The sequence below is a fragment of the Halichoeres trimaculatus genome, unplaced genomic scaffold (genome assembly GCF_033239565.1).
Source record: "Halichoeres trimaculatus isolate MK-OKI-2021-1 unplaced genomic scaffold, fHalTri1.1 fHalTri1_scaffold_10, whole genome shotgun sequence".
In the NCBI taxonomy this organism is placed as follows: Eukaryota; Metazoa; Chordata; class Actinopteri; order Labriformes; family Labridae; genus Halichoeres; species Halichoeres trimaculatus.
Window position 1 is genome coordinate 23,912,807 of NW_027437187.1, and position 12,877 is coordinate 23,925,683.

The 12,877-nt window shown below is 38.9% G+C and overlaps 1 protein-coding gene across 1 annotated transcript; it reads right to left on the reverse strand.

Annotated features, from left to right (window-relative positions):
- Window positions 1-1,547: 1,547 nt before the first annotated feature.
- On the reverse strand, window positions 1,548-11,752 carry LOC141796100 (guanine nucleotide-binding protein G(i) subunit alpha-1). Its single transcript, XM_074677021.1, has 9 exons — window positions 11,259-11,752; window positions 7,999-8,041; window positions 7,083-7,224; window positions 5,972-6,129; window positions 5,725-5,853; window positions 5,182-5,311; window positions 4,909-5,062; window positions 2,786-2,978; window positions 1,548-2,677 (listed from the first exon to the last, which is right to left on the reverse strand). The coding sequence occupies exons 1-8, from the start codon at window positions 11,374-11,376 to the stop codon at window positions 2,788-2,790; spliced, it is 1,065 nt and encodes a 354-aa protein (XP_074533122.1). The 5' UTR covers window positions 11,377-11,752; the 3' UTR covers window positions 1,548-2,677; window positions 2,786-2,787.
- Window positions 11,753-12,877: the final 1,125 nt, after the last annotated feature.

Genomic DNA, 12,877 nt, shown 5'->3' on the forward strand with positions numbered 1-12,877 from the left:
CACTCTCCGCCCAGGAGTGTCTTTTTTTATTATTATTTATTTTTTCATTAAGAAAATGAACAAGATTTTTTTTTTCTTCTATGACATACCACCTCATGGCTATTCAAATAAACTCAGTTCAGTGTGGTCTGAATCAGTTATGTGTTCATGTAGATTTACTATGCAGAGAGTAGGATGAGAAGATTCATGCCACTGTTAGACAATAAGGTAATCGTATCACTACTTCTAACAGCCAGTTAGCCTAGTTCAGCAGCTTGTATAGCCTGTTTGATCCTTTAGGGATCCTTTCATATGATGTTTGTTAAAAGTATTAAAACATTTATTGAAATATTCTATTAGAGTTGTTATTCACTGTCAGAACCTCAATGTTGGCCTGTTTTAGCTTCTAAACTGACCCACATTATCATCACATAAAAAGTCACACTTTTGAATTCTGTTTTTTCTTCTCCCCTCACAAGTGTACCCTTTAAAGTGGTAAACATGGAGCCATTTCATCTCCACATCCAAGCGCTAATGATGATTAACATGTATAGTGTTCAAAGACTTTCTTTGAGACAAGATGTATGGTTTGGATTGACTCTGTGGTCAGCTACACTCTGCAGTGGTATGCTGTTTGATCACTGTCATTAACATCATCATCCTCTTCTCTTTCCAAAGCTGCACCTTCGTTTTGAAGAAGCTTTATATCCACACTGTTTGATCTCCCCAGGAGGGCTTTGGGGATTAGCTAAATGACTCTGCAGTTAGCTTTTAAATCACACAATGCCTCCTAAAATAGTGTCCCTCAGCTAATGCCTCATCATTGTGCCTCAGTGGTGATAGAAGAGCTAAGTCTGTAAGACAAGAGTGGCACTGCTGTGACCTGTGTGAGCTGCTTTCATCTTTGTATTTTTGAAATACATAAATTACTGTTACTGAACTGTTACTGTTCACTTGTGCTGATAATCCCATTAATACCTCTGAACTAATTCCTTTACAAGTCGACCCACTTATTAATATTTTCTCTAACTGAAATTATTTTATTGGCTACAAACAAGTCTGAATATTTTTAGGAGGGATCCTTGTAAATATCTCAAACACTAGTTTCCAGGCGGTCTTCAAATTATCTTCTGTGAACATCAAGCACATGCGGTCCTCACATTAACATGCTGTTGCTGAATTTGGCCGCTAGAGGGAACTATTCGCAGGTATTTTACTTGTGCGATTGAACGTCAACTTCCTTATCTAATCTCCACTTTGTAGACATACAAGATCCCTGACCTGGAGATTATGTTTGGGTTGTTACTCAGAGTATTTAACACGAATAGTTTCTCAGAAACTTAAATCTTCTGAGATCCAAACCTGATCAGAAATTAGTCATGGACTATTTGTTTTAAGTTCTAAACCCGAACTAAAATCTGTTATCACAAGCTTTTTTCTTTCTTTTTTTTACCCATTTTTTAAAATTAATTTTAAAATTTTGTGGGTCAAATCAGTCAAATGTTGCTCTCTTAGGAGGAACTGAAACAGTTTAATTGGCACAGAAAAAAACACACACTCAGGAGAAGAATTGGTGTATTGCATAAGTTGCCATGGTTTCACCACAGCAGCTCTTTTATTAGCAAAATCATGGAGATTAGTCCACTAACGTGCCCATCCAATGGAAACAGAGGGTCGGTGTAACAGGGGGGATATGTAACTTGAAACCGTCCCAGATCATTAACATGAACAGTGCACCTGTCTGTCTGTCCGTCTGTGCATTATCACAGATCTACATGTGGTCCTACTGTCTGCTACAAGGCCAACATTGGCATCCTCTGTTCAAAGCTTCTCTTTAGTTCTGGATTCAATCACAAATGTTCCAGTTTGTTGCTGTGCACTAACAACGTGCACTCGTTAATTAGAGAGTAGCTTCTTTTTGGTCACTTAGAAAAATACAACTTTGAAAGAGGATGGCAAGTAGAGGAATAAGGTCCCTTTGTTTAATATTCTCTCTCTCTTGCTCACACATACATACACACACGCACAGTCACAGTCACACGCTTTGGCTTTAGGCCTTCATCAAAACACAGCTCTCACTTGCAGCGCACTTATACTGCACTCATACCCCACACAATCACACCGGTTAACACACAGCTCACACATTATGTCAGAGTCAGAGTGAATTGGTCTACAGAGTGACTTGGTCTTTCTTGGAGTTTTTCTAACAAGGCAAAAATGATGCCACAATGAAATAATCTGAACAGAAGAGATAACATGGACTCGGGGACTTTGGAGGACTTTAACAGCAACATCTACATGACCCTAACATCTATTTCAACAAAAAGGAAACACTGCAACTAAGGCATGCAAGGCACAAGCACCTACAAAAAAAAAAAGAAAAACAACAAAAAAGAAAAGACAAAAAGTGTTCATTGATGGACAAAAAAAGAGAAGCCCCCCCTTTTTATATAAAAATTTAAAATAATGATATTAAGGTAAAACAAGCACATTTTAAAAACGGTGAAAAATCCCCGACCATAGACAGTTGTACAAATACTTTACACAAATGTTTTTTCTACACACCGTCTTTAAACTTTTAGAGATGAACATAAGTTAATAAGAGGTTAAAAGTGACATTCTCAGCAGGGTGCACAAAGTTCCCTCCAGTCAGAGTCCCCTTGAATAAAGTCACTTGGAAAGCCGGCCATAGGTGTGCCTGAACAGAAAGAAAACCAGACAAGAAACTATGATTACTGAGGAAAACAAGCATCAAAACACACTTATCTATTCAGGTCCCACTTCTCACTGAAGCAACAGCTGTTACCTTTAGAAAAGGCCACAGTCCTTCAAGTTGTTCTTGATGATGACATCGGTCACAGCATCGAACACAAACTGCACGTTCTTTGTGTCGGTGGCACAGGTGAAGTGGGTGTAGATCTCCTTGGTGTCCTTTCTCTTGTTCAGGTCCTCAAACTGGCACTGAATGTAAGCCGCTGCCTCCTCGTAGGTGTTGGAGCCTGGAGGAGAAAGAGGAGGAGGAGAGCAGGGCAGAGAGGACACATTTAAGAGGAAGAAAATCAGCAGTGTTGTTGAATATTATCAAGCCAAGTTTTTGACTCCCAGAAAAACAGTTTGAAAAAAGAGAAAGATGCAATGCTCCGCACAGCTGATTACTTCAAACAAAACATCTGTCATTTAATGGCTAGATGGCGCAAATCTTCTAGATTTTCCTATAAGTACTGAGATCCTGACCTCAGTGACATCAAAGGTAAAGAAGAAACACATCATATCATACGCAGGGAGCTGTCACTGGCAGATGGTCAGCATCACACAATATCAGAAAAAAATGTAAACCTAAAAGATCTGTAGGAATCAAATCATTTTTATCTGAAGTCAAGATATATGAATGAATGCAGCATCTCAAAAATGAACCAATGGTATAAGGGCTGCAGAGAATAAAAGGTTGCATCACACAACACACGGCCATAAAAGCAGGGAACATCTGTTTCTACCTCTTCCTTCAACTCTATGAACGCCTTTCTCTGTGCAGAGCATGTGATTGTCAGTAGACCGGCAACGGCTTTCACCTTTGTGCACACATTAAAAAACTTACCCCCGGGCTCAGGCGCAGAAGCAGGGTTGTCCCTGGCCCAAAACAGACTGAGGAGGTACCTTCCTTACTGTGTGCACACAAATTATGCTCAACCTAACACTTCTTATACACAAAGTGGATATATAATGTTGACATTCCAGAAAATGTTTAAAGGAAGTATCATATTAAAGGACAAAGGATAATTTTCACGTTTGTTTTTATTTCATATTTAAAAATATTTCATTTATGCATTAAACTTGGATGCTTTATAAATCAATTTGTCATGTAACTGTCTTAAATAAGTGAGTTTAAAAAAAAATAGAAAAAAGCTTAATAAATAAATATCATGTTTACTTCAGAAGTGGAACAAAAAAAGATCCTAGATAATGGATTCTGGTGTTGCTCTGTGTAACTATCTGAGTACAAAATGAAGCACATCAGATTTCTATTCTGTATAAAAATGTCAGTAGCCAGCTCTTCCTTGTAGAGCATGAACAAGATTTTCTCTCAAGAAACGTCCTGGTCAGACTTTTTCATTTATTGGTTATTTTGGGGATTTTTAGCGATTAGACAAAGGCAACACATGCAAGCTAATAATGTAGAGGTCAAGGTAGAGCTGTTGTATTGAATCACATTTGAGCTGTGAGGGTGACAGAATGTAGCCACTCACTACGTACTATGTACGTTGCATCTTAATATGAGTGTACTTAATGCATTCACAAACAGACTTTGTTTCTGAATTGTCAGTTCACTGAGTGGCAGTTTGACCTGCAGGCTTCAGAGCAGCTTTACTGAGAAACATTTCTCCATTTGATCCAACAATGGAGAGATTTGTTACTGAGGGATAACTGAAGGGAAAGGTTAGACTCTTACATAACTGTTAATCACATGAACGTCTGATGGTGGTGGTGAAACATTCTTTGTGACAACTTTTTCTGAAATAAAACTAGGTGGACTCCAACAGTTAGGGTGTTCGTTTTTTTTTTCATTCAGTTAAGCCGTTAATAATTACTGACACATGTCTGAAATGTATCAATAAACATTAAAAGACCTTAAAGAGAACATCTTGTATTAAGCCTAAAGCAGCCCACACAGTTCATGGTGAGAGCAGAAAGGAACATCTTTGTGTGGTCTATAGAGACTGGCACGCCTTTAAAGTGCTGAGAGACCAAGTGTCTCAAAAATGAATAACTGAATGAAGAAAGTGTGTTCCTACTGTAACTCATAGTCTGAGAACAAACTACTTTGTTTTCTATCTAAATTTTGAGTGCATTCAGACCTAAATACACAGTAACCCAAGGTCACCTATTTTTAGGGTATTGTCCAACAGTGGGTCTTTTTTTCCTCCCACTCACCTGCATATTCAGGGTAGCAGATTGTGAGTGGGCTCTTTTTGATCTTTTCCTCGAACAGATCTTTCTTGTTGAGGAAGAGGATGATGGAGGTGTCTGTGAACCACTTGTTGTTGCAGATGGAGTCGAACAACTTCATGCTCTCGTGCATACGATTCTGAACAAGACAAGGAAACACAAATATAATAGAAAAAATATGTCATGGCATAGTCTGAATTAAGAAAAGTTGTAAATGGCTACAAACACTACAAATTGAAAGCTCAGGCAGGATTTTACCATCTCTTCATCCTCGGCCAGGACCAGGTCATAGTCACTCAGAGCCACACAGAAGATGATTGCGGTGACTCCCTCAAAACAATGGATCCACTTCTTCCTCTCTGACCGCTGACCGCCTACGTCAAACATTCTGCAGAGAAATCACAACGCACACACATACTCTGTTGGATAATATACCCCACAAATGCATTTTCACTCAGTTGCTAGGATTTTTTTTTTTTGCCTCCATTTATTTTAATCATCACTTAAACGTAAACGACATCTCTGCCCATCTCATTTTAAATTTTCTGGAACATCTTTTCCATAAATTTAACTAAATCTTTCAGTAGGGAAATGACTATCCTCTTCTTAACCCCGCCTACAGAAAAGTGATTGGTAAGCTGTCACTTGAGCCCTCTGAAAGAGCAAATGAGAGGAAAACCTCACCTATTTGAATGACTGCACAAATCTGAGCTGTGGGCAGACACATGGGTCTGTGGACACCACTAATCGGCATGTAAAATACAGTTAAATTAGAGAACACACAGTTCTGCTCAGACTCACTTGAAGTGCAGATCCTTGAAAGTGAAGTGCGTTTCCACAATACCAGTAGTTTTGACTCTGGTCCTCAGCACGTCTTGTTGGGTTGGCACATAAGCACCATTGGATATCCTGTCCAAGTCATTCAGGTAGCTTTGGAAAAGAGAAGTCATTCAGAAATGGTAACGGTGGAAAAGCCATGCCAAGTTTAAAACAAAAAAAAAACAAGAAAGAAGTGACTATTGTTCCTGCGTTGGTGTAACAAACTCACTATGCTGCAGAGTCATTGAGCTGGTACTCGCGGGAGCGGCTGAAACAGGCCTGGACTCCTCCATCCTTCCACAGCCGCTGGATGACCCCAGCGAGTTCTCCAGTCATGAAACCTTCTTCAGCTGAACCTGCCAGGACGAACAGCTGCCGTGCATCATCCTACAGAGAGCGAGAGGGGCCTCTGATTAAATTCATAATCCACTTTACTTTTTTATATACAGCTTTCTGCTGGTGAGGGGTGTCCTGTTCACAAAAGTTGAAAATCACAAGGTGAATAAAAAGTGTTTTCAGAATATAGTTTACAGAATATATACAAGGGCCAATCACTTACAAAATCACAGCTGGAGCTCTTTGTCACTTACAAACATCAAGATTTGGAGTCAACATGGGCACCACAATTAGTGCTAAAATAAGCTGTTTTAGGGATTCTTTCAGTCATGAAGCCTTATAAAAAATCTACATTTCAAAGCCTGCATGGCCTTTCATGCAGGACAGTGATCAAAGCTTGTGATGTGTAAGTAATCAACATAAAAAAGTGCTACAGCTATAAAACTAGCCTCCATCAATAGGCTAGGCATGCTGAGGCAATGAGTAAGCCTTTTGTTTTGCCAGAACAAAAACAGATTTACAAACTGGAAAAGAAACCTATTAGGGGAAAAGAATTAGAAATAAATACCAAGCAGTGTGCCACGCATTGACTTGCAGAATGTAAAAATAACATACCTCAGGAATACATAACACCAAATTAACACAAGTTTAGAGCACTCACCTAAAATGTTAACGGGGCTAAGTATGACTGTAAATGTTATCCTTGTTGACAAGCAGCCCAAATGATCACGAGAAACAATTTTAGAAAGTTTGGATCAAGATCAGGGTAATCCCACAAACCAAATAACCTGAGAACAGTCATGCCAGTAAGCCTCTGCCGCTGTGAAGAGATATTTTGAAAGTGATACTGAAACATTATCCTACTCTGTGTGTGCTGTGCAGGAGGTAGTGAGGGCAGAAATAAAGAAGTGGCATATGACTAAGTACTGAGCTGTACGCTGGAACAGAAACGCATCCTGTAGTCATAACCTATAATGTATATAGTTGTGCTTTTCCTCACTCACCGCTCGGGCTGCATCTGCAAAGTCAATCTTAAGGCGTCCCATAGCTCTGATGATGGCAATGATGGACTGGATGGTGTTGCTGTAGACCACGGCCTTGTACTGCTTACACTCCTCTTCTGAGTAGCCAGCTTCATGGATGATCCTGACGAACAAAGGGAAGACATGAGCACAACATCCATTATCAGGATGGACGGAAAGTTTGGGAGTTTTAAGCAAAACACTGCTGTCACTATGTTCAAGTTTCTGGTACCAAACTATGTGTCACGCTGGAAATACAAAAAGATTAAAGTAGAAGTTTAACTTGTGTTTACTTATGCATGTAAGAATATCTAAAGCTGATAAGAAACCTAAGCTCTGATTGATTTACCATCAAATAATATTATACTATATCATGTATGTTATTCTTTTTTTAAGTTCTGTTGATAGTTTGCTTAGGTTACAAGTATTATTCAGTTTTAAATTATTATGTATTCTTATTGTAATATTATCCACTTAACAGCTGTAAAAGTGTAAATTTCCCTGCTGTGAGACGAAGAAAGGATTAATCTTATTTTTTTATGAAGTTTTTGAGACGTGTTTCCAATTAAACCTCAAAAATCTAAAATAACAAGGTTTAAAGAAGACAAATTTTATTGTAGTGATGAAAGAGATTTTTTTTTTCTTTACCTTTAAAAGAGTTAATACATTAATAAGTTTCCAACATGAAAATTTGCCAGTGATGACAAAAACAACAGTCTCCTCTCCCATCTGGTGCTTACATAGTCAAGTGTGTCATATGCTCTCTTTGGTATCTGACGTCAGTTGACATGACTAAAGCAGTACTGTGAACAGTGGATTGTTCTCTGAACACACAGTGTTTGAAGTTCAACAGTCAAAGGGTGTGTTTTTAGACGTGACCTTGGAGATCCTGACTTACTTCATCTGTTTAACGATTGTACTTTTCCCAGATTCTCCAGCACCTGAAACAAAAAGAGGATTCAAAGGTGACATACACGTAACAACCCCCAAAACCCTTAACCACCTACATCCAGATTTGACCCCCTTTTTTTAATTTGGCATATCTTTAACATGAAGTTATATTTATTTTTGTGGTATCCAAACTCATGAAGGGTAACTCTGCTTCAGTTCTGCTCCAGTTGTTACAGTGTTTGTTGTTATTTATTAATAAAGTTTGAAAGATCATGTGCAGGCTAACAAAACAAAACAAAAATATGACAGTTGTATTTTTTTAAATCCCAAACGTATAGTCATCAGTTTTACGTCACAGAGGTGTAGAGAAAAAGATAACGTTCAAGAAGCTTGAATACAAAGTTTTATAGTTTCAAAATTGTCCTCCTCTTTCAAAGTAGAAAAAAACCCCACAACACTCATTCTTGACGCTGGGAATTGGATTAATTGGGTGAAAGGAGGTGTGGAGTTAGATCCATTTGATACAAGTTATTTGTCCAAAAACTGACATGTCTCTCATATTGTCCTTTCATACTCTGGTGATAAGCCTGTTGCACAAGACTCTAGGGGGGAAAAATCATACCCATTCCACAAAAACAAACAAAATCTGTGTGTTGTCAAATCACCTTACGGCACTGCAGATAAAACACAACAGTCAAGTCATGAAAGGTTTATTTATACAGCATTTCTAAAAACAACCACATTGGCTGTGCAGTCATGCACATGAAGCTTTTATCATGCGAAAAACACACAAAAAAATCTTAAGCTATCAAAAAGTTAACTTTAAGAAGCTGCACTGTGTCATACAACAGTGAAGAAGTGTGTATGGTCTAATTGAGCCAGGTCACAGTGCAATTGGATTAATCAACAGGATCCTCCTGGTAATAAGATTATACACAGCTTAAACGTCTCTGGGTTAGACACTGCTGCATTGCCCTCCCTTCACATTTCTAGGTGTCAGATGACTCTTACATGTAAGACTTGATTTGTGTGAGTCCAACATTTGTCTGTGCAAATCTGTGCAGCCCTCCATTAAAGGTTTTAGAGACATAACAAAGATAAGGGACTGTGGTGTAATCTGTTCAGTCCCTAGCTTCCTCTGAGGTACAGGCATGTTTTCAGCTGAGCACACAACATTTTAATTACCCTACCTGTGCAGGGACTATCAGCTCCCCTGTGACGATAACACTTCACCAATTCATTGTCCCATATGATAAAGAGCCAAACGCTCCAGAAACAAAGCCAATATTCATGCAAATATAACACACAAATCCAAGGGCTGGATGGATTTTGACCAAAAAATGGAGGGTGTAAAAGGACTCAGGGTCAGTCACTGAGCTCAGATGTTTTACTGTGGTACATGGAGCTGGAAAAATACACATTTCCCTCAGGTCACATAAGCTGCAGATATCTCAACAGACAACAACAAACACTGTGCCTGCATCTCTTCTGCACTTCCTTTTATGCTGCCCTACATGAAAATGAAGTTACACAATAACAAAAGATCAATCTTCATGATTTGCATTTGTTTTGAGTGCACAAGCAGTCTACATCTAAGGCAGTCCACCCACTCAAAACACTTGCCTCAAGAGTATGTCATTTGCAGATTACTGCATTAATGCAAACACCCCCAGCGGGATGCTGACAGAAGACAAACTGCACAACAAATGTTTAGTGAAGCTACACATCCTAGCCAAGCTCAGGAAGACATGGAGTAAAAGACACTCAATGTCATAAATATGGAGGCGAGATGGATCCAAACCAACCCCTGTCATGTAATGCAGGTGCTTGTGGGAACCATGACAGGGAACAAAAACACAACCATGAAAATTCAAATCAGGTCCTTCTCAAATGACGCAAACATAGGAGAGGCAGCTGGTGCAGCTGAGCAATGATTAATGCCTGTGATTGTAGTGAATTCCCATGTTTTAGAGCAAACCTAAAATTGTTGAGATGCCACAAAGAGCTGACTGCCCAAAGATTATCATACACATGTTGATTACTGGTTCATTTTCTAAACGTCTTGCATTGTAAAAGATGTGGGAAACCATCCAGTTAGCATGCGCTGGCTGTCTATACAGTTGCCACAGATGATTATTGCGGTCAGTAAAGCTCACCGAGTTGCTATGCAACCTCCTGCCTGTCTTTCCCTGACTGAAGCAGCCAGCAGTGGTCATCAACCAGTGAGGGGACAACTTAAGATATGGTGAAACAGTCTTATTCAAAAATGATGAACCAGGCTGAGAAGCTACATTAGCGTCTGTTGAAATAATTTTCCGTGAACATTTGACTGCTCTGGATGATGAAAATTTTCAACTCTTTACATGCATGGCCACAATATTCAAATGACCATATCAATATATTAACCTCAGACAGAGCGTCTATAGACAGGGTGGTTGAATGGAAATTACTAACGTCATCTTCACAGGTCTTTAGATTACAGACACAATTTGACAAGTTATGGTGATACTGACTAAACATTTACCACTACATTAAATATCACTACAGGCCATAACTTTAAAGGCTGAATGGACGACCATTGATTTAAAGACGACGAAAAAAGTCACAAGCTAGTTGCTTTCGCAGATTTGTCGATTAAACGTTAGCTACAGTCAACGGGCCTCGAATGTGTTCACGTCTCTATGCATCGTGTGATGAATGGCTGCGCATCAACAATACAACAGGCCAACGATATCTTAATATATAAAAATGGAAATAAATTGCAGCAGTGCAGTGCCGTTAAACACATTTCAAACAGGTAGACCTGTTCAGAGATTGTCGTTCAGACATTTTGAAGCTTCATACGACTTAGCGAAATCCGTGCTAGCGTTGTTACGCTAACCTAGCTAAGTAGCTACATGTTTAGCTAAATTAGCTCATTGGCTTAACGGGTGTGGACTGAACTAATCAAATGATTACTACACCAGTTACTGCGCAGAGTTTAACTTGCCAAAAGAGAAGGAAATAACTCAAGCAGACCTAACTTTTATTCAAACTGCAGCAGCACCGTACCATTAATGTCTCGAACTTTTCCACTCAATAGTTTCCATAAAGTTTAAACCATCAAATTACTCAACGCCAATGTAGCTTAAAACGGGTCTAATTTAAGCATATGCGTTGGTTTTACTTAATACGAGGAGACTCGCTGTAAATTTGCAGAAGACGCTGGGAATTAGGAGGGTCCTTCTCCAGCAAATAGACCAAGACATCCGTCCATGTTTCTCTTACCCAGCAGCAGCAGCTTCACCTCCCGGGCAGCCTTTTCTCCGTCGTCCCTCAGATTCCTGTCGATCATCTTGCTCCGCTCCTGCGCCGCCTTGTCGTCCGTGCTCAGAGTACATCCCATCTTCTTCTAAGCTTTCTTGAAATAAGTTAAAATGCAGACTAAAAACAACTCCTAAACTAGGAGAGAAACGACATGCAAAGGCTATCGAGCTAGCATCCAGTGAGGACGAGAAGGAGGAGCAGGAGGCAGTGTGTCTCTCCAACACTTCAAATTCAAACACGCCCAAACTTCTGATTTTTCTGCCAGTATGTCTAAAATGTGAGTTTACCACAGAGGGAAACTTTTAAGACGGCCGACTCTCCAGAAAATGTCTTATCTACTCGATTAAGCGGAGCACAGACTATATCATTCACAGAAAGAAGGGAGTAGACGACAGCATCTGCGTCGATCGAAGGAGTCTGAAACTGTTCGCTTCCTGTTCTTCTTCACACATATGCGCGAACTGCGCATGCGTACCGAAGCAACAAGCTAATTTCAAAATTATTAGTTGTTGCACCAGCTGTCCGTCTGCTGTTGTGAGTGTGATTAAAAAAATATTTGATGGGAAACAATTTTTTATGTGTGTGTGTGTGTATGTGTGATAAAAGGCTTCGTAGTAGGCATTTAACTGGATAAGAATGTGTATCCTCATTGTTGCTAATTTACACAAAACATAAAAATGGGCTTGAATAACTTGACAATGGACAATGGCAGAGAGCATGTTGGCTGATCTGAACCAGTGAACAGCCTGTTAATGTTATTGTTGTTATTGTTTTGTTTTGTTTTTAAAGCAAATTATCCCATTCTCACAAGGACAAAATGTAATTCCAAGATAATGAGTTCAAATGTATCAGTTGGAACAGGGAAATTGGTGTAGTTACCTTCAGATTGAAATTTTGAGGAAACAATCAGAAATAGCCCAATGTTGGTAAACAGAGAAAAATCGTATGAATGTTAGTCCACTTTGGGCTTCTGTACTTCCACAAGTTTATCATGTAATTCACATTAATGTTGTGTTTCAATAATCTTTTTCAAAGTAACTCCTTTTCCAAATAACAGATAATCTTCATAATTTTTGAAGTAAATACATCTATGAATTTCAAACAACAGTAATTAATGTCTCTATTGAAGTCTTAAGTTAGAATAAGAGCTAACTTTACACCAAAAAGACAATTTTGAACTCTAGTTTCATCGCTTTTTAATTTATGGGCTATCCGATGATTTTACACCAGTAAACCTACTATCATTTGGTTTTATATTGACTAAATATCCCATAATTTAATTTTGTCAGCCATTATTTGAGGAAATATCTCAACATTGCAAGTGTCTTTTGATCATTTTGATTTACAGACCTGTTCATTTCAAGTTTTGTAATGTTGGAGTTACAGGTTTGTCCTGTCATGATATTAGATATATCTCGTGCAAGTGTCTGAGAATGCTATATCAGTGTGTGTTAGAGAGCTTGTTGGGAAGCCAACTTCAGTACTGATTTGCATTGCAGTCCTTTGTTGTGAGCTGCTAATGCTCAGTAACACGTTTGCATGTGTTGCATAAATGCACTGCTCAGTCACTTCCAAATGTG

What these genes read in the sequence shown, in the direction of transcription:
- LOC141796100 (XM_074677021.1), bottom strand. Translation starts at nt 11,376, where the DNA reads ATGGGATGTACTCTGAGCACGGACGACAAGGCGGCGCAGGAGCGGAGC. An exon ending in GGTGAAGCTGCTGCTGCTGG is followed by an intron (nt 8,042 to 11,258) that starts GTAAGAGAAACA and finishes TTTTTGTTTCAG; the next exon opens with GTGCTGGAGAATCTGGGAAA. An exon ending in TTCAAGGATCTGCACTTCAA is followed by an intron (nt 5,312 to 5,724) that starts GTGAGTCTGAGC and finishes ATTTCTCTGCAG; the next exon opens with AATGTTTGACGTAGGCGGTC.